At 43.8% G+C, this 22,216-nt stretch overlaps 1 protein-coding gene across 2 annotated transcripts in view; it reads left to right on the forward strand.

Annotated features, from left to right (window-relative positions):
* The window catches only part of RASAL3 (RAS protein activator like 3), a 245,284-nt gene that overhangs the window by 178,866 nt on the left and 44,202 nt on the right, over positions 1-22,216 (forward strand). The window contains exons 12-15 of one of the 2 annotated variants that reach the window (XM_086960667.1): positions 4,629-4,830; positions 8,758-8,861; positions 11,757-12,084; positions 14,454-14,579. In XM_086960667.1, the coding sequence (XP_086816793.1) occupies positions 4,629-4,830; positions 8,758-8,861; positions 11,757-12,084; positions 14,454-14,579 (760 nt within the window). Of the gene's footprint in view, positions 1-4,628; positions 4,831-8,757; positions 8,862-11,753; positions 12,085-14,453; positions 14,580-22,216 lie in introns of both variants that reach the window. The other variant, XM_086960658.1, reaches the window with a different exon arrangement.

Raw genomic sequence — 22,216 nt, forward strand, 5'->3', positions numbered from 1 at the left:
GCAGTAACATCACTAGTACTGTGGAATTATGAGTTACAAAACATGGAATGGGAAATTAAAGTGAGAGACCAGATTTACCAATTGTAAAACCAGACACAATTTCTAATCTTTGGGGATTTAGCGCATGCATTTACAACCTGCTCAGAGCAGGTGGTAAATATATACTGCAGTCTCTACGTCTGGTGTGGTTGGAAAGAAGGGGATGTGGGAAATAATGGAGAGAAGGGGAAGCCAAATTTTGGCATGGCTGAGCATTTTATGCTCCCCAGTGACAGAATAAAAATGGGGCAAAGGCCTGGCTGCTTCTGCAGCCAAAGCCTTATGCAATGATTTTCCCAGATGGAATTACCGCCTGCCAACATCAATTCTGGTGTTGCAACACCCAGGAAACTGGAAGCAGGAACACTGGCCCACTCAAAATTAGGTAGAGTGGAATTCCATATGATAATTCCACTCTGTCTGAGTCATTATTCAGGGCTTTAGGATGAAAGATAATCTGATCATCTGTTTATAAATTAGGCTTGTGTAAACACCGGTTTACCTACTACAAATAATAATCCATCTCAAGACAGATAGTTTCTTGTATTTTAATTAATGTAAATTCAACTAGAGGGAAAGCTGCTACAGTGGCTCTGTCTGGAAATGTACCTGTTTCAAAGATATCGAAAGCCACTACATAAAGGTCCATGCAAACATTTCTGAGACACTACTGTCCAGATTCTTACTCAAGAGCTCATTGCCACGTAGGTCAGGTCTCTCAAAGGAATTTGCTTTTGTGATGATTGGTGCTGTTTTGTTTTTAGGTCGAGCCTAGACGAAAGCAAAAGCGAAGCTTTTGCTGTCTAGGGCTCGACAACTTATGTTATCACTCTGGGGGGAATGTGGACAGCAGACTGACACGCACTTCTCCTGCCGGAGATTTTATCTCGTGGGCGCGCACTGCGCCGTGCCCCTCTCGTGCCTCATATTCCCGTGAGCAAACACTCACATAGCCACACTCACGCATGCGCACATACACAGCCACACGCATACACAGACACACACCCACACTGCATACACCCCCCTTAAACAGACCCACACGCACACAGACATACACACGCACAGACACACTCGAACACACACAGACACACGCGCGTACACTACCCCCACCACCCCCCCACCACTCACCGGGCTCTTTCGGCGTGTTCTGTGTCTCCTCCGCAGCACTAGTCTTCACCCGGGCCCCCTCCTGGGACCCGGGACTTCAGATGCCGCACTCCGCTTTGGCGCCGGGGCTCGGAGCGCGCATGCGCGGGCAGCCCCCGCCCTCTCACTCAGCCCGGGCTGCTTTCTGTTTCTGTTCTGTGTTGCTGGTTTTTAATGCACTTCGACTGCTGGTAAGACATTTTAGTTTCAAGTGTTTAAGGAAATATATTCATATCACTTAATGCCAATTGTCCAGTTAGCTAGTCAGCCAGTCTTCGGAGTTGTGTGGGTCTGCAGAGAGAAGCGAAATTGAACGCATATAGTATGCATTGCATAGAGTCTGTTTAATCAGCCGTGGTGTTGCAGCACAGACAGGAGCCGGAAGGAATGCAGCTTTTAGGCCTGGCCAATATTCGCCCTCGCCGGACGCCGCCCCAACCCTTACCCTAGTACCTACTTTACAGCAGTTGCTCCCCCCTCACCCCCCGCCCGCAGCCTCTCAGAGAGCCTGTCCCTCGGTCACCCCTGAGAGCACACCGTAATGCCCCGTGGCGGCTGCCTGAATGCACAGCGTGCACCTCAGTGTTCTCATCCACCCTTCTGACGTGAATCGGCATTCCTCGCCTGCGGCATGTCGAGGCCTGTCCTCGTGAGGGGAGGAGCGCGTGCCTTGCGATTCTTCGAGGTTACGGCTTCAAGGTCAAGTTCCCAGTTTTGCTTTCTAAGAAGCCGCCTCTTTCCAGAATGTGAAATCCAAGCTTGAGCAAACCTGCTGACGCACAGAGATAATGTCACTTAACAACGTCCCTGAAAGTAATAGAAGCAACCAGTGTAGCATAAACAAAGGCACTGACGAAATGTAATGTCGAGCTCACAGAGAAACCAAGTGAAGTGCACACAGGTTCTGTCAAAAAACACACTCCCAGTGTAATAGTAGCAGTTTTCGAGACACAAAGTCCTGGATATATCCATCATTGCTTTGTACCCCAATTCTGGTACGAGCTCTAAAGTTCAGGTACTTGAATACAAACACAGGGCCAATGTCGCAGACTACAGGATGGCCCTGATGGAAAGATAGAAAGCACTAACACTGACCACCATAGCCAAAACATGTAGTGTAACAATAATTAATGACGTGACAATAAATAACGGGCTCACAGGCAGTAAATCTAATTCACACACACCATCAGAAACTAGTATATACTCAGGGACACCAACACAACACATCACTCATGGACAACCACACACATCACTCAGGGATATCCCCACACAGCACTCAGGGACATCCACACGCAGCACTCAGGGACACCAACACACATCATTCAGGGACACCACCACATCACTCCGGGACACCACCACATCACTCAGACGCACCACCACACATCACTAAAACACAACACCACACCACTCAGGGACACCACCACATCACTCTGGGACACCACCACATCACTCTGGGACACCACCACATCACTCAGAGACAACAGCACATCACTCATGGGCAACCACACACATCACTCAGGGATATCCCTGCACAGCACTCAGGGACATCCACACACAGCACTCAGGGACACTACCACATCACTCAGGGACACAACCACATCACTCAGGGACACAACCACATCACTCAGGGACACAACCACACCACTCAGGGACACCACAACACCACTCAGGGACACAACCGCACCACTCAGGGACACCACTACACCAATCAGGGACAACACCGCATCAATCAGGGACAACACCGCATCACTCTGGGGCACCACCACATCACTCATGGGCACCACCACATCACTCAGGGACACCAACACATCACTCATGGACAACCGCACACATCACTCAGGGATATCGCCACACAGCACTCAGGGACACCACCACATCACTCAGGGACACCACCACATCACTCTGGGACACCACCACATCACTCTGGGACACCACCACATCACTCTGGGACACCACCACATCACTCACAGACACCACCACATCACTCATGGACAACCGCACACATCACTCAGGGATATCGCCACACAGCACACAGGGATATCGCCACACAGCACTCAGGGACACCACCACATCACTCTGGGACACCACCACATCACTCTGGGACACCACCACATAACTCACAGACACCAACACATCACTCAGGGACACCAACACATCACTCATGGACAACCACACACATCACTCAGGGATATCCCCACACAGCACTCAGAGATATCCCCACACAGCACTCAGAGATATCCCCGCACAGCACTCAGGGACATCCACACACAGCACTCAGAGACACCAACACACATCACTCAGGGACACCACCACATCACTCTGAGACACCACCACATCACTCACAGACACCAACACATCACTCAGGGACACCAACACATCACTCATGGACAACCACACACATCACTCAGGGATATCCCCACACAGCACTCAGAGATATCCCCACACATCACTCAGGGACACCACCACATCACTCTGGGACACCACCACATCACTCATGGGCACCACCACAGCATAACTCAGGGGCACCACAGCATAACTCAGGGGCACCACAGCATAACTCAGGGGCACCACAGCATCACTCAGGGGCACCACAACATCACTATGTGCTAACACAGCATCACTGAACGCCACAGCATCACTCGTCGCCACCACAACATCACTCAGCGCCACCACAGTATCAATCTGTGCAACCATTCAACAACAACTGGTTCAAATATGTTCTCACAATGTTTGAAGCTTTATTACTAATGTCACAAAAAAAAATTAATATTTCAACTTCTGTTCTTGGATTTTCGTCACAATAAAATACACTGAACATAATCTTCACAAAAGTTATTTACAAAAGTTTAAGCTATTACCATTATAAATTACAATAACTTTTATTTAAGTATTAAATATTTTAAAAAATGTAAAGCCATTGTTATTTGTAATATCAATACATCTAAGTCACATAAATACAAAACATGTTGCATTACAAATGCTATAGGTGTCACATTTGCAAAAGATAAAAGTCTTGGCATTGTAAATGACAAAGCTATTAAATTCGCAATTTTCAAAAACAACACATAAATAAAACATTTGTCATTTACAAGAACAATAGCTCAAACTTTCCTAATGAGAGACCTATTGCATTGCAAATGCTTGTCTTAACTGCTTTTTATACTGGGATGAGTTTCCTATCCTATTCAGTGCTCATGACTGTTGATGAGGATGCTCTGGACGAGAAGTAAAGGTTACTTACCTAGCGAGTTCTTTTTCAGGACAATCCATAAGCTATCCTCCCACATCATCAGACAAGAATGTCTATTTCCTGTTCCTCTCAGAATTCGGTTGGTTTCCTGAACATGCCTCGAGACATCGTAATTGTGGAAGCACAATGAAAATATTTTGTTCATGCGGTCATTTTTTCCTTGCTAATCTTTCTACCCTTCCTCTACTGGCAGGTTTGGTGACAAAGAAGCATACATGGGCTTCATGAATGAATTCCTAGAGCACAACGAGGAGAACATGAAGATGTTCCTTCAAACCATCTCAAGTCGGGAGAGCGAAATGCAAATGTCCACCTACGATGGTTATATCGACTTGGCAACCCAGCTGTCTGTCCTGCACTCTCTCCTGTTTAGTATATTCATTACTTTAGACCAGGTAACGAATCTGTCCATTGCGTCTACTACTATAATCATATATTCTAGGGCCCCTGTGTTAGTGTAGCCTTATTCAAGTTGTAGACTTAGAACCACCGACGGCACAGACTATTAAATCAACAGGGAAAGAAGCATTACAAGTACATTTGCTCAGTCAAATGCCCAAGAAAGTCCTGACATGCTTACACTCAAATAAACAACTGCATGTAGAGCAATCCCTATAGTACTGTTCGAGTACCTGTAAACATTTGAAAGATACAGGTGACTATAAAAATTATTAGAAATCGAATCACGAGGGAAGTCTAGATAGTACTTCTTCCAAGGCCAGAAGTGATCCAAAAGAACTGTTGTCAAACCATCCACTGTCAATACTGAATGTTTACACCAAAATCCCTAGCAAATTGTTAGCCAGTAGACTCACTCAGGGTTGGTCCATGAGGATCCGTGCGGATTTGTGGCGACTTTGTTTCATAGAAGAACACGCTGTGTAATTTACATAGACTGTTGCATGTTCTTCATAGAGTGGGCATTGAGGAGGAGTACACTGAATTCCTGTTAGATATTGAACAAGCTTTTGACTCTGTTTGGATTGCATGTGGAAGGTAGGTGGCGGTAGGTTTAAGGCAGAAATATATCTGGCGCATCAAACTGTTGTATACCTGGGCTGAGGGGAGAGTTTGCACTGGACGTATATCAGAAACTTTTGAAAAAGAGAGGGACACAAGACAGAGCTGCCCCCGCCTCCCCTCCTATTTATGCTAAGAATGGAACTACTGGCCTTCAGATTGCGGGCGGAAGGGTTTGGACATTGCAGAATACAGATAGGGGCTGCTAATCACAAGGGGTTGCTATATGCAGAGTACTCTGCCCCAATTGGGTGAACTTTGCGGCCATTGTCTGATTCAGTGCTGTGGATCGATGATCCATTGGTGAAGGCGGACCTTAGATATCTACAGTCAAAGATTGGATATTGGTATGTTAATAGTTGGCATTCAGTCCTCGGTTAAATTCTAGACCACACTACCATTATCAGTCATGGCAACGAAGCTCTGCCAAAATGTCTCCTTTGCTGCGTTGTTTGCACGTACTTCAGGAAGCTATGCATCTTATCCCACGAACAGTGTTCAAGGCTTTGGATCAGTTATTGGTGGAATTGATGTGAGCAGACAAGAGAATCCGTTATAAACGTGCTACCCTGAACCGTAAACTGGAGAAGGGTTGATTAAAGGTCTCAGATACCAACCAAATTTATTATTGAGAGGCTGTGTAGTAAGATAGACTTATATAATATGGGAAAGAGTGGTTAGGACAGTATTGAAACCTCTGTTGTTTGTGCTTTCATCCATTCAGCCAAGTTGTCCATAATATGGTGCCAGAGAGCTGAAAGCGGGTAGTTTGTCTGTCATCGGCAGATCTGTATCCCAAGAAGATGTTTGTGATACACAAATGTTTTGATGTTGGTAGTGGTCAGTTTTTCAAATATTCCTGTGTGGCTCGTACCTCCAGAGGTATATGGACCCCATTTCCGGAGTCGCCTGAACCTACATAGACGTTGACAAAGATGCTAGGCATGCCACAGTGTAGAAAACTGGTGTCCAATATTTATAGGGCTGTGAGAGCAGAAAGGCCCACCAAGACATTAAAGGTAAGGGAAAAGTGGAAAATATATTTTGGGGAGGACCTTACTCATAAAGAATCATTGGCAGTGTGCAGGGAGGTTAAGATGGTGTGTGAGTAATCTAGTCTTTAAATTAATTCAGTACGACCACGTTCACATGACATATCTGATTCCAGCAAAGCTGAGTGAAATTGAACGAGATAGTCCTCTAAGTGTGTTCGGTGTCAGGCAAAGGGAGCCGATTTTTTACAAGTTATGTGGGCCAACCAAGCAACAGATTTTGGGTGGAGATTGTGCAAAGACTTGGAGGCACTGAATGGGAAAAACCCTTTGATGCATCTGGCCCTTAACTTCTGGAGAGTGCTTAACACAGACTAAATGGGCCAAAATGTTGGAAACTTCAATAAATGCAAAAACCTGACCTTCCTTCTATGCCGTAAGTGAAAATACAACCATGACCACCCTAAAGGATTATTCAGGTGGAAGTAGTGCTTTAAATGGGCAGGTACTCTGAGGTAGTGAGTACTTGCAGTTCTGTGTTTCCCTTTAAAGCACTGGGTGGAAGGAAATGAAGTGAAATCTTTAGCACCACTCAGAAATTAACAACATTCTCATATCACACTCATGGGCTGCAAAACGGTACCAGACTTAACTGCACAGAGGAAGAAGGCATGGAACTGAGTCATCAAATTTGTAAAACTAGCTCTTCAACTAGAGCTAAGGACATAGAGACCATGGACATTATTTATGGGTCGCCAGGGGTGGCAGCTGCTGGCCTCAGTAGTGGAAGGGGCAGTGCCAAGAACAGAATGTGTGCCGTACCGTGCTGTGCAATTATTGTTTTTGACGGTTCTAACGGAGACCTGAGGCATTACATTATTTGTTCCGTAAAACAAATAGCTATCGCAGTGCAATGTATATACTGCTAAATGAAATTAAAAAATTAAATAACGACACTTTGAAAAAAATATTTTGTTGATTTTTATTATAGTGAAGTTATGGAAAGGATGTGTTTAAATAAAACCATCCCTTCTGTGCTTCGAATGACTGATTAACTAAGCTAAAGAATAACATAGTTCACATTCAGTAAGTATATAATCTAAATCAATTAATACAGGTGGACAAAACCACTATTGTTTTTTTAGAAATCTTTTTGTTAATCTTTCTGAAATTTGGTAGTAGTTTTTTTGTTTTGTTTATACACTAGCGAAATTATTACATCATGATAGTGTTATAAATACAAGGCAGAGAAAGAGTTTATTTACTATGTCTATTATAAACCATAAAATCATAGTAATGCAATAAATTCCTTTAGAAGATGTTCACAAGATCGTATCTTTTTTCAGTAATAATATACTTCCTCCTCGTCAGTAATTCTTCCATATATTTGTTTTTCAGTAATGCATGACTTTAAGCCTGACTAGTATGTCCTACAACCCCAACAGCCAATTGGGAATACTTTATCCCACTGATACACATATGGAAACCATGCAATATTTGCAAACATCTAAGTACAAATTGTAATTCGCCACAAGAAGGTAGTTCAGAGTAACGACACACATGTCCTGTACTGTGCCCCAACATATGAACTTGTATCGTTAAACATTTAACAAGCATTAGGTCTGGCTTTACTGTGCCAACGCCTGTAAACCCAGACATTCGCAAAAATGTGTTGCATGCACAAATGCTTTTTATCCCATTAATCACATCCTAACGGCTTTGCCAACAATAGGGGAAACAGCAAAAAAGATTGTTTTTGTAAAGAATGCATACGGGAGATAAAGTCATGAACGTGACAAACAACTTGATGATTGCACTGATGTAAAACAATCCCTCGTGCATTGCAATGGGAACAGTAGCTCTGGGAGTATTACTCGTCTGGGCATAGCCATAGCCCACTCTGTGCATATTTTAAGGAAGGGGGTAACAATGCACTTGGCAGAACCTGCGCTGTCGAGACAGACCTAAAAACAAACCTGGGTTAGCAAAAAAATCTCCAGGCCTATCCCCTCAGTTTAAAATGGCGCGAACTTCAGGTTCCAAATGTACAAGCTATCTTGCAAGAAAGGCAATGCACTTTTGATTTCAGACAAGGTTCTGAGAGAAGGAAAACCTGCAATGTCAGGGCACACTCCATTCCACCTCAGGCACTTCTTCCACACCCCTTCTGTCAACTTACAGAATTTGGGGTTCCCTCTGACACTTTTCTTGCTATAGTGGGACTCCACCTGTAACTGAGGAAGGTGCTTTTCATACACAAACTAGCGATGTGAAGGTGGTAACAACTGTATTATTACTATTGGTCAACAGCAAACGAAGGACCGGCTGGAGCCACTTCCAACCATTCTTCAAGCCATCCAGGAAGGGACCCCAGTTCCATCTGGCATCTGTACCAACCCCAATGGATTAAGCAGGTAAATTACACTAGTTTGTCATTCATTACTCCTGTAATAACATTTCACAAAGTTGAAGAGCCCTCATTTCAGGAAAAGATTTAAGGATCATCACATTTTAACTGTGCAACATTCCATGAATTCTGAGAATTTTAAGAATGATTACATTTTTACTGTTTAAAATCCCTGAGCTCAAAGAATTTTATCTGACTGAAACGACAACTGGCAAAAACGTCCAAAGTTCTAGATAATGACAAAAACATTTCGAACAAATGAATTACCTTCATTACTTTGAATGAAAGTGTTAGTGACTGAATGCGCTCACCTTGCACTTATGTTTAAAAAAAGTATATAGAGAGGATCTTGTGAGTATTTTTAGAGAACCCACATTACTAATGAATGTCTCTCGGAAGTGTGTCTCTCCGCGTTGTGCAAACCAGACTATTTTATATGGTACTTGGATGTTGGGCAAACCTACAAATAAAAGTTAGAAATTACATCTGTTATTGCAAACTTCAGTTTCTTATTTCACTGTCAACACCACATATAAATAATTTAATCTGAGTGTTACATCAGAGCTGAAATCTGTGCTGAGAGCACTTTCAGGAGCAGTGCAAGAGCAAACCAGAGACTTCACACATTCAAAAGCAGTGGCGTAGCTGCACACTTTGCCGCTCGTGGCAAACGCATGTAAGAGCGGGGTTCGATGCCGCCCCAAAACTCGAGCCGTCCGTGTCGGACGCCCCTTTCACCCGGCACACCACTGTTCAGAAGGGAAGCAGCACTCTATGCGTTGACAGGTCTGGTGGCTTAGTGGACTAATGTGTCCACTGCAGGGGCCTGTGTTCGACCTCATGATCACAGGTTTAAATCCCAGCGAGTCCACTCAGCCTTTCATCCTTCTGATGTAAATAAAATTGAGTACCATTGATTTGGGTAACAGTAAACATCTGTTATTCAGCACCAAGATACTCCTAGGTGAACGTGCGCTTTACAAATACATATGTTATGTTGCCTGACAGCACGTTGTTGGACGTCGTGCTCAGTTCATGGATGACCATCCTTGCCACTGAGACTCTACTGACATCTCTGTGCTTGTGGTCACCCAGGAGGGTGTTCCATGTACCTCTTGGAGCACGGAACATAAAATATGACAGCGGGAATGCAGAACTCAGCACGGCGCAAAGGATGTCAAACTTGGGCTTCTCCTCTATTGCCAAAAAAATGCCATGAATTCCAGAAAACGGGCATGGACAAACCTAATAGGCAGCCCTGAATAAGTTAGTGGCCTGTCCATAGCTTGTAATAGGCCCTTTTACTGCCATATCAGCTACTTTTAAAGCATATATTAAAGGAGGTAATTGCGAGAAGACGATGATCGCAACACATCATTTCCCTAATTTTCTTGTCACATTCTTTGCCCCTCTGCTCCTATTTGTATGTGGCTTAGAGCAATTGGAACTTCTACTGGAATCGACTTTTGGATAGCACAGTAAGCTTTTTTCCCTTCCCTGGTGTCAGGCGATCAAGAAAGGTCTCTACAGACCGTCCCAGGGTCAGTAAGAAGGAGTTGTACTTGAATGGCTTGGCTTATATATCCACAAAGGTTTTATGGATGACCCCAAACATTCATACTGATCATGAACATATGTGCATGTAACTTACTGTTTGACGTGAGATGTCATCTTTTTCTCCTCTTTCTTCGTATGCTCTTTTTTCCAAATGCGTAAGCGATAACATTTAAACACAATCAAGTGATATTGCCTTTTTCCATTCTTGCGATACATACATTTTTCCTTCTCTTCCCTCAATATTTAATTATTAAGTTGACATTCTATCAGTAGTAGCCCTATGTCGTTAACTGCACAATTACCGTTGTATAACTGAGTGAAGGAAAATATGCCAAATTGGAAAAGGGACCACCGCTCCAGAAGAATGAACTCCCATGTTGCATCGAACATCCTATCGTTGACAGACAAGCTCTTATCAATCACATCCTTATCAAGTCAGATAGGAATCACCTGAGATTCCAGCGTAAAGTTAGGATGATGCACCACCGAGCTTGGTCCTGCCTAAGTGTTGCTTCAGCCTTAGCCCGCTCTCAGTAGCTTGGGAAACGCAGATTTGGGATATATTGCATCCAGTTTTCTTGTCAAGTGTAGTTTCATGCTTTAGATCTGGGACTATAGTTCCTCTATGTTGACATAATAAAACTTCCCTTGGAAGTTCAGAATAGAAGTATTGACAGTTACTTTATGTTGTGCATTGCAATTGACACTAGCTCTAGATATTGACTCAGTAATTTCACAGATTTTCTTTTCTGGAGCTAGCAGACACATCTTTTCTTAGCCTTTTGATCCGAGGCATTGGTACTTTTTTTTAATCTATTACAGCATTTTTATGTAAGTTGTCTTATCCCATTCTAAATGCGCCACAAAGTGGGAACCAGGACACAAATGTTATTGTTCGGACATTTGCCACTTTAGAATATTGATACCAACACATCATATGCTTCGAAAATGCTTAACAGATTTACTATTACCCAATAGACTTGGTACACATTTTATCAGTCATCAGAAGGCTGAAAGAAAAGCATAAGCAGTCTATGGGACTCAAGCTTGTGTCCATTGCACGGAGATTCCTGCAGCTGAAACATTACCTCACAAAGTTCTCTCAGCCTCAGTGACTTTATTGACCAGGAACGCCCTAATGAAGGGTCTGAGGTGTGATAGGTCTGCTGAGGAAAGTACTGGGGTTGGAGTCAGTAGTTGCTTTGTCACTGCATATTTCTGAATCTCTGTACAATTGGTGTAATTTGTTATTTCTTAAAGACAGTCCTGAAGGTAATGGATACTGTAAACTGTATAGATTATCCCTTCTATCACACCTTGAGTTCCAACTCTTCTGTTTCAGCAGTGGAGAGAACGAGAAGCCTGGGTTCCTGGCTCCCAGAGACCTTCCTAAACATAGCCCCCTGGTGACGAAGAGCATATCCATGATGAGCATCCAGAAAAACAAAGGCCGTGAAGAGGAGAGAACCTTTCACGGATTGGTCACCTCCCAGAGCTTCACTAAGACCAGGAGAAATATCCACAGGACTCAGAGCGTGCCGGCTGGTATCCGGGACAATCGGATGCAAAAGCGCAGCAGTACCGAGAACCTACCACAGCTGCTCCAGAAAGAAGGTGCCAGAAAAACAGCCTGCCTTCAGATATTGCCCCAAGGGGGTGTAAGCATGCCTCAGGTAAGTGTTACCACATTAGTTTCCACGTTGTGATGACCCATCTATGTGACAAGATCCCTTACTTGGTTCCATTCCTTGTGACAGCATCATCTAGAACTAACATTCTTGCCAAGTTCACCAACGTGAAAGCATATAAGTGGCAATAGAAGACATACCAACCTCACCCAACATTTTCCTGAGCGGCAGCACCCATCCCTGGAAAACATTTTTGAAGGGTTACTACACCAATTTTAATAGCATACACTTTGGGAGTGTTTTCATGTAAGCAAACGAAGATAGCTGGTCATCATCCGCCACCCTTGTTTCTACATGCCCTGTTTTTAGGATGTCCTTCCAATGTTGATTGCACATCACATGATCTAACCAGGGATAAAATCAAATAAAAGATGGATATATTATCTGAATTAATCTCAAATACTGGTAATTATTAGGACCACAATCCAATGTATATTTTTTCCCCACTATGCTCCTTCAAACAGTGACCAACCATATGCAAATCAACTTTGGTCCTGCTCCAAGAAGAATAGTTCAAGCCCATGCTGGTTTCAACCTACTTGGGCTTCGTCAGTGAGAGGCACCTTAATTCCATTGTCCCTCCTGTTGTCCTGGCAGTTTAGGATGGACTATTCCCATTAAGATAAGGTAGATTCTGATTTGTATGAGGTGGGCATTTGTCTAGAGTGGCATGATGGGCAAAAAACGATGGACAGGGTTTGCCAGTGACTGCTATTAATTCAAGCATTCCATTCATCACCTTGTTATTGTTGCAGCAAACTCGATACTAAGTCCATAGTTCATGCCAAAACTAAACAACCTATATCGTTCTTCTTCAGAAAAAGAACAGAAAAAGCTGATTGGTCTGTAGTAATTAGAGATTATTCTTGACAGGCTAATGCCTCTGAGTGGTCAATATTGGCAGGGAGAGAAAGTCACAGGTCAATGAGACCGGTACATCTTTCAGTTGACAAAATTAAGCACATTCAAGAATTGTTTCAATTCCAATAGCTTTTCTAATAGCAACCTGTTTTAGTAAATGGATTTCTTTTTGATTTTAACACAGAATGCCCTCAATATCAAAGTAAAACCGAAATCAGTTGATTTAGTATGTCAACATACAAACAAGTAATAATTATTTCAGACTGAAGGAGTTTGCTCTTTGTACTAATATCATAGGGTCTACTCAATATTCTAAAGTCAGAGAATCTGCTCATTTTTCTGACATGGTTAGAAGATTGTCTCACACTATTGATATTATAAAGTCAGCTTTTGGATTTGGAATATCTTCACACGGTTATAATATGCCAGAGACTAGAACACAATACAAATATAAGAAGATCAGTTGATGTTTTGATTTCAGAAGATCTGATAGTTGTGATGTTAAGAGATTGATTCATAGTTATGATATTCTTAAGATTGGCCCATGTGCGTGGATCATCAGTCACAGATGTTTCTGATCTTCAAAGATTGGCTCCTGGTTCTAATGGCACAAGCCACACAAAAGATGGCAGATTATCCCATCACAGGCCTATTCTTAGGGGATATGCTCATGTATCCTTTATCAGACGATTGTCTCAAGGCACCAATGTCAGTGAAATGGCTCATGGTTCCGACATCAGAAGATCATCCTACAGTTTCAGTGCCTGGTCAATGTACAATTTCATTGTCAGAAGGTGCAAAAACTAACGCATTGGTCAGTGTGACTATTGATAAATTTGGGGGTGGAGTTGAGGTTTGGTGAAAGCAGTGACTTTGTACCTTTCTTACTGTTTTAAGTTTTAACTGACAAATCTTATCATTACTTTACAGATTTTACGTAGAATATTTCATTGTTTTATTAAGCTAAGTTTGCTCGCTCCTGTAACCAGATATGGATGGCAGCATCACAGTTTACAAGATTGCTCCAGCAAACAGGGGAAATCCAGTCTCAATCCCTGGAACAGTCTTCAAAACACAACCACAAATATTTACAAGCATCCATCTCCCAAACTTACTGGAATTGAACAAATAAACGCCAATCACATGCCTATATTTAAAAAACAAATCACCTATATACATTTTTTCCAATTTAGATTTTTTTAAATATACCTTTGCAAAAGCTATATTTTTAATAGTAATTCTCAAACTAGGGATATTTTCCAATGTGTGATTATTATGTGTGGAGCGTACCTTTATTCTATTCCTTGAAAAAAGGACATATTAGTGCCTATGCTGTATAGTCCTTACATTTAAGCAAATAAAGGTATTAGCACATATTAAACATAACCTAGACAATCCATTTTATTGTATGTGCTGTGTAATTTAATTAGGGTTTCACTGTATTTTGTCTGTTTTGAACAAAATAAAGACAGCAGATGTATGCATGTTTACAGGGGCGACCAAGGGTACGACAGTCAGCGTCTTTGCCCAGAAGGAAGTCCACGGTCCCCTGGTTACGATCTTCTGAAGAAACAGGACAAGTCAATAAGGAGATTGATCACTACTGGCCATCCGAGCAGGTAAGAGACAAATAGTGTATGTTCACAGCATGGAAATACTCTACAGGCAATGGACGTATAGTCTCCGATAACTAGAGGACACATAAAAAGATCAATGCACAGAAATATACTTCAGCATTTAAAACTGACAGAAATGAACCTGTATATGTAGGATATACCTCCACTACCCATGGGGTTCATGTGCCTGTAGTGGGCTGTATTCAGTGGCAGTCTTCAGGAGTCTGCGGTGAGGGTGGGGTGCACGTAGTGAACAAATGAATTGGGATTTGTGCAGAGAGTATTCCTCTTGGAGTTTATAAAAATTCTTTAGGCGAGAACCCTGTCAAATGTCACACACTTTGGTAATACCGGGTGAGATCCCATTTCTATAACCCCTTGGGTTTTGACCCATGGTGTAACCATTTAACTGTCCAGAGGGGGGTTTCAAGAGTAATTTTTCGGTCCCAGCCAATCTATTTCAGAGCTGAGTGCAAACCCCAAGGACCACCCGGTGATGTCAGGGAGGAGCTTGGGAATCAGCCATTCATGAAGTATGAATGTATTTTCTCAACTGATTCACGCCACTTCGAGGCATAATGCCATCCCCTGTCAACCCTCACTTAGCCAGTCATTCACTATCAGGAGTTGCAAGGCCCAGTACTATAGGTGAACCTTCGCCATACCCAAACTGCCATTGAATGGGGACTCAACATATTTGCCATACACCACTCTGGCCGGGCGATTAGGCTAGAGGAAGAAGCAGATTTTGGTGGTCATTTTATAAACCAGCCCCGGGATATTGGTAATAGAAAGTGCTGAACTGTGTAAAGGATGCATGGGAGCATGAACATTTTAAATAACGCCACTCTGCTGAGCATATTCAGTGGGAGCCAGGACTATGTGGTGAGGGTTGCTGAATGTTTGGCCATTAGAAGGGCTAGGTTTAAGCACCAAGTGACGCTGGGCTCCAAGTCGATATGCACCCCAAAGTGATTGGCAGTTGTATCTGCCAGTCCACCATGCTAAAGTCACCCTTTAGTGGTACTAAGAGGTACTTAGTCCAGATGATCTGCAGGCTGGATGCCTCCCCATATAGCATCAGCATTTTAAGTAGGTGAGGGCCCATGGAGGTCTACATCCATGTAGTGTGCTATATGGTCCTCGATCGCCACCTCCCAATCAAAGCCCCATATCTGGACATCACATCTCACTCATGTTGCCAGCAATTCTACAGCCAGGGCAAAAAGAAGGGGAGATAATGGACATCCTTGGCGGGTACCTTGTCCAATCAGGAAGAGGCCTGCAAGGGTACCATTGGCATAGACTTGCATCCTTGGTTGTAAGTATAGGACTTTTACATAGGGTCGAAATCTCAGATTGAAGGTCAGTTACATACATGAGTACACTCCCGATGAAGGACTAGTCAACTGTGTCGAAGGCTTTACCGAATTCGATCAGCATTTGGACGGCAGGGCCTCGTAGGTCTGACAGGTGGGCCAGCTCCATCTGAACCCTGTGAATGCACTATCTGGTACTCTGGTGTGGCATGAACCCACTCTATCGCCAAAATGTGACAGTAGTGTGAGAAGTCTGTTGTCTAATATTTTAGCATCGATCTTGAGCTCTGTGTTAGTTAGGGATATTGGCTGATTTGCGGCTCACCAATCCGTGGGATGACTTGGCTTATGTAGTACCACAATAGTGTCTAAGTCCAATTCCGAGAGCAAATCCCCCTTTATAATTGTCTGTGGTTACATATTAAGAAACAGTGGCATTTGGAGCATCGCAAACCTTTGATATTACCCCCCGGGTATCCATCCCCACCCTGCGTTTTTCCAGTGTTCAGGTCACAGAGAACTTGCCAGATTTCATCCGAGTGCAGGGGTTGCTCAAACACTTGATGGTCAGTCAGGTACAAGTGTGGCAAGGTAAGGTCATCAATAGGGGTGTGGGCTACTTCTCAGGGGGAGGCTCGCAAGCCGCATACAGTATGCAGTAATTTGTTGCGAACCTCATTGCCATATCTACTGCTTCAACCAGTCTCGCCTCTCGGGCATTGACTACCAATGTGACCATATGTGAGGCTGTGTCTCTCGTCACCCGCCAGTACAGCAATTTACTCAATTTGTCGTCCCATTTGTACACTCTTCTAGTCGAGGCCATCCAACATTGGCATGCCTCATCGAACGATAACTGCCGGAGGGACACCCTGGCCATATTTAGGCACATTTTGTCTGTTCGGAGGAGTACCTCTGGTGGAGGTGCCCCAGGTTTATGATGTCAGTCTCTAGGCCAGGCATATGTTGACCCTGTCTCCTGTTCTTTGCCGCTCATTGAGGGTCTTATTATGTCCCATGGAGTGGCCTTCCCGGCGGCCCATAGCATGCCATGGGAGGAGACTGAATCTTTATTGATCTACAGTGTTTCATTTCTTAGGTTAGAAACTTTGTAAAGGGAGCGTTCATGAAGTATCATGCAGACTAGGTGATTTCCCCTGCTCGGGGATCCAATATGGAGTGTAACAGGAGCATGGTCTGAGATGCCCCAGGATAAGATATGGGACACAGATGTTCAGGTCAGGTCAGATGCTGGGAGCAGGAAGAGGTTGATGTGCAATGATGTTTTATGTGTATCCCACATGTGGGTGTAAGCCAGATCAGAATGTATGATGTTACAACGCATACATTTACAATGCATGCCTTTACAACGCAGTTTTTACATTGCAACATCCTTTACAACGCATTCTTTTACATTGCATGCCATTACATCGCATTTTCAGAAACTACATTTACGACGCATTCCATTACATCGCTATATACCTTTACAATGCATACCATTACAATGCATACAATTACATCACATTTAAGGTAAGTGTTGGATAGTATAGGGGTAATAATTACTATTCTAACTCCAGTGAGTGCAACAGTAGGGTAAGTGTTGGATAGTGTAAGGGTACTATGGGTTGTAATGGTATGCATTGTAGTCACATGTGTTGTAATGACATGCGTTGTAGTGACATGCAATGTGATGGATGCGTTGTAATAACATGCTATGTAAAGGATGTTGCAATGTAATGACTGCTATGTAAAGGTAGTGCAATGTAATGACTGCGTTGTAAAGGTTGTTTCCCCCAGATCATGGGGCTACACACTCTCTGTGCATCACAAAGTCCCAGGTCACCAAGTCATCCCGTTCAGTTTTCCTCTAGCACTACCTCCTGATCCCTAGGGTGATGTGGAGTCTATTACGGGGTTCACCACATCATTGATGTTCCATCCACCTATGATGGAAAGGCCCCAATGTAGCCCCAGTATCAAGTTCCAGGCAGTGCTTAATTTGTAAAATATGAAGTGCAGGTGCTCAAAAGTTTGTCAGAGTTCACACCTACTTTTCTCTGGCTCCACCCACTTCCTCCACTGGCTCCACCCACTTACTATATTAGCTCCACCCACATCTGCAACTGGCACTGCTAAAAGTCAGATGTAATTAAAAGTCAGATGTAATACCTGGTCTGAATTTCCGCAAAGGAACCTTTCTCATAGTAAGGTTTTGATAGGAGCCTACAGTGAAGTCAGTGTGCCTGTGTATGGCCCGCGGTGGCTAGTACTAGGCAGCCGCCGGGCAGTGCTTCTCATTAATGCTACTACCACACGGTGGGTGACGTGACCTGCTGCGACCGTCACTCATGCCACCACCACACTGCACATTATGCCTTCGCAAAAGGTTACTTCCATTCCCGCACACCCAATACAAACGCAACATTTCAACTCTAGGTCACATCAGATGAAGCAAAATCTTAAGACAACTAAATTGCAGGCTGCCTAACAGTGTCAGTGGGCGCACTGTGCAGAAAGTTGTTGCTGCCGGAATGTGGGGCTGGCCCTTTAAGCAGGAAGCAAGACTGTTTGTGCTGCTTCAGCTATACTCGGATGCATGCAGAGTAAGGGGTCTGGCTGTAATGTGTTGAGCACAGGACTCTGCAACACTTGAGGCTGACACACTCCTTCTCGGCGGTGCAGGCACTACAGGCTGACAAAAAGCCCTCCTGCTAAAAGATCCCATGAAAGAACACCTGAGGCTGGGATAGAGCACCCCTGGATTGTTGGTACACTTGGAGCTGGAGTAATCCTCTTCCTCTGAACAGAGAAAGTGAGCACACCTGATGGATCCATTGCCCAGTGCCCTGAATCTCTATCACTCTTTCTTTGGGACCACCTCAAAGCTATCAATGATTCTTGAGAGTTAGCATGCTGGGAATGGCAGGCATATGCTTATAGTTCAAATGTGCATACAAACAATCGGATGCATCCCTGTATGAGGCACTCCTTAAGGTTAAAAAAAATGACTCCACTGCAGGTCAGTTCACATTATTCAAGTTTATGTATAGTGTTGAGTTTCATATTTTGTATTCAATATGTCAATACATTTGATGTAATGATGAACGTCTCATTAATCATGAAATTAATTCCAACTCCAATGCATTTCGGGCTGGAGTGCCCTTTATCAAGGAGTACTGTAAAGAACGAAGAAGATATGATAAGTGGTATGGACGATATAAATGAAGATAATCAAACAAAAGGTATATACACACAACCTCATGTGTAAAAGATGCATTAGAGCCCATGCATCGCCATGCATAGTTAATATAGACATGTGCTTGACTGTGGGGTAGGTGCCAGAAATCATATATAAGTAGTGTCATATGGTATGCTGGATCATAAAAAGAGAACTCGTGCAAGAAACACGGAGTGCAGGAGTATTACGAGGGTAGCTAAAAACACGTGCTGGGACAACCGGGACTTGTGACAAAACCACTTACAATCGTGCAAAAGCCGAGGAAAACCACGGGGTGCAGGGATGTTACTGGGGTGGCTAAAAAAACGTGCTAAAACAAGCGAGACTTGTAAAGGAAACAAACTTACAGTCGTTCGGTCGGTATTCCAATAGGTATGCTCTGCGGGGTAAAATAATCGAATATTATATTCCCTGTTAACATGAAGTGCCTTACATAACGTGACCCAAAAAGATAAAGTGAAATATGGCTTACGTTAGCGGGTTAGTAAGGTTAGGCGTTGTTCGTGATCCGAGCTCCTAGATGTCGATCCGCCGACCAAAACGCGGAAGTGAAATGGTAAACGCTTTAGATAGGGCAAGCTGTTAGTAACGTGACCTAAGAGTAAAGCTAAACATCAACGATGGACTCGCGGGTGCGGCCATCTTGGGGGAGTTAAACAAATAAAAGCAATAGTAGGAATTATTCGACTATTACATAAAGATCATACGTATGTGAAATAAGAAATATGAAATAGGCAATAAGGATCTGTGCTGAAGAATATAACTACTAACGTGCATACTAGTAGGTAAAAAAACAAGTGAACGCATGAATGTCAAAGCACTAATCATACCACATGATGTAAGGTATACAACAGTAAATGCCACTTAATTGAATGCGAGCTACAGCAAAGCGTCAGTGTCAGTAAAACCATACTTGTGGTTTCATAAAGCGAAATTAATCATAAGTAACAACTGAATTCAATTCTATCATTTAACCCAAAGGGTTTCATGCTTTGTAAGCGATAGATCCAAGTCATTTCCCGTTGCAGCAGGTATTTGCGATTGTCTCTACCTTCCAATATGTCAATGGTTTCCAGAACCATAAATTTGATTTGAGCAACGGTATGTCTTTGTTCATTGAAATGAACTACCACGGCGGATTTTTCATTGTTTGTTCTTATATTGGATTTGTGCCCACATAGATTTTGCCACATGGGCATTTTAAGGAGTAAATCAAGTTTGTGGATATGCTTATACCAGCCAAGTGAAACTACAAGTCTCAGCATGCGTCATTATTAAATGAAAGCTTTCATGGTTTGAAATTCTCACCAGTGAAATGCAGCAGTCGGCTTATGTCAGAGTGTGGTCATGGTGATATAAGAAGTAAACACACTAGTTGGAGTGTTTTATTGGTTTTTTGTCTGTCCAGTCACATGCTGCTCACTATAGACTAGTAGGTGTCACTAGTAGCTTCTCCAGTCTTATTTAATTTACTTTTAGTGCGCCATGATTATAAGCCTTGTAAACTGGGAACTAGGTTAGTGCCCCTCCATTTCCTGTGCTTTGCAGCAGTTTAAAGAAATTCTTAAAGAGTCTCATTGCTCAAATGGGTGTAATTTCTGATATTTATGGGTTTCTGTCCTCTTCATTCTTCTCGGCTCCCGGTCTGTCCTAGAAACACCCCTCGAGGCGCAGACCCCACGGGCGCCATCTTTGAAGGGGGCCTGGACAGCGCTCTAGTGGCTGGGCGATTTGGGCCCAACCGCTACAAAAGAGCTTCTAATCTGTATCTCCCCATTTCGTGATTGCACCTTTCCTGAGGCGGAAGCCGGGAGGCTAGATCCCCATCTATAATTAATCTGCTACTCTCTTTGTCAAGCACCGCTTTTTAATAGCTCTTCGCGCTTTTTAAAATTGACACTGTTGCTTTTATCGTGTTGCTGCTATAATTGTGCAAATTTGATGTAAACTGTAATTTTACCTACCTGACCGTAGCGAGCCGCTTCCTCATGCAGAATAATTGCATGACCTGAAGCTTATCTCAGGGTTCCCGGTCTGTCCTAGAAACACCCCTCGAGGGGCAGACTCCACGGGCGCCATCTTTGAAGGGGGCCTGGACAGCGCTCTAGTGGCTGGGCGATTTGGGCCCAACCGCTACAAAATGAAGCCCTCTTCTCATCCGCGCAGCGGGCTGGCGCAGCGGGCGCGCCGATGGCGCGCCGGAGGTGCGCCAGAGGCAAGCCCGTCTGGGCCCGTCCGGGCCAGGCCGGGCACAGGGCCATCCACTATGCCCAATTTTCGTAGCCACCGAATTATTCATTCACGTGACTACCTCCTGCAATTTGACACGGCCGCCCCCTACCTCCCCCCCATTACCCCAGCCGCTGGGTCAATCCCCACGAAAAACCACTTGCCACTCACCTAACCTTGTTAGCCTTGCTCTACTTAATTGTAGATCCGCTTCTAAACATTCTCTAGAAATTAAACTTCTAATCCAAGACGTTAATTTGGACATACTTTTCCTTACGGAAACTTGGTTGACACCTCATTCCGAGGCTGACATTGTTAACATGCTACCCTATGGTTACCTTATACAACACCAAAACAGACCGAAGGGAAAAGGAGGTGGTATAGCGATTGTTTACCGAAGCACCTTCACATGCAGGATACAAGAAGGAGGAATCGAAGACTGCGAAAGCGTCCACTTTTCCCTCCAAATAACTCCCAACAAATCCCTCTCGGGTACCCTCGTATACCGACCACCCGGCAATCTAGGAAACTTTGTCGGTTCACTACTTGACTCCACGATCTCCTCCTGCACCTCAACCTCTAATTGTATCCTGCTTGGAGACCTAAACCTCCATTTTGAGGACAGCTCAGACAAAACCGCAAGGGACCTCATTTCTGAACTAAAGGCACTTGACCTACACCTCTTAAACTCAGAGGCAACTCATACCAAGGGTCACCTTCTAGATCCTCTCTTCACCAACCTGTCAAAAATAGAAACACGACCTGCACTCCCGCTGCCATGGTCTGATCACTCCCTCATTCCTTTCACTTGGCAAATTACCCCTAACACTCCCCAAACTTCGTCTTCTAGAGAG

This window comes from Lissotriton vulgaris, chromosome 1_1, assembly GCF_964263255.1.
Source record: "Lissotriton vulgaris chromosome 1_1, aLisVul1.2, whole genome shotgun sequence".
In the NCBI taxonomy this organism is placed as follows: Eukaryota; Metazoa; Chordata; class Amphibia; order Caudata; family Salamandridae; genus Lissotriton; species Lissotriton vulgaris.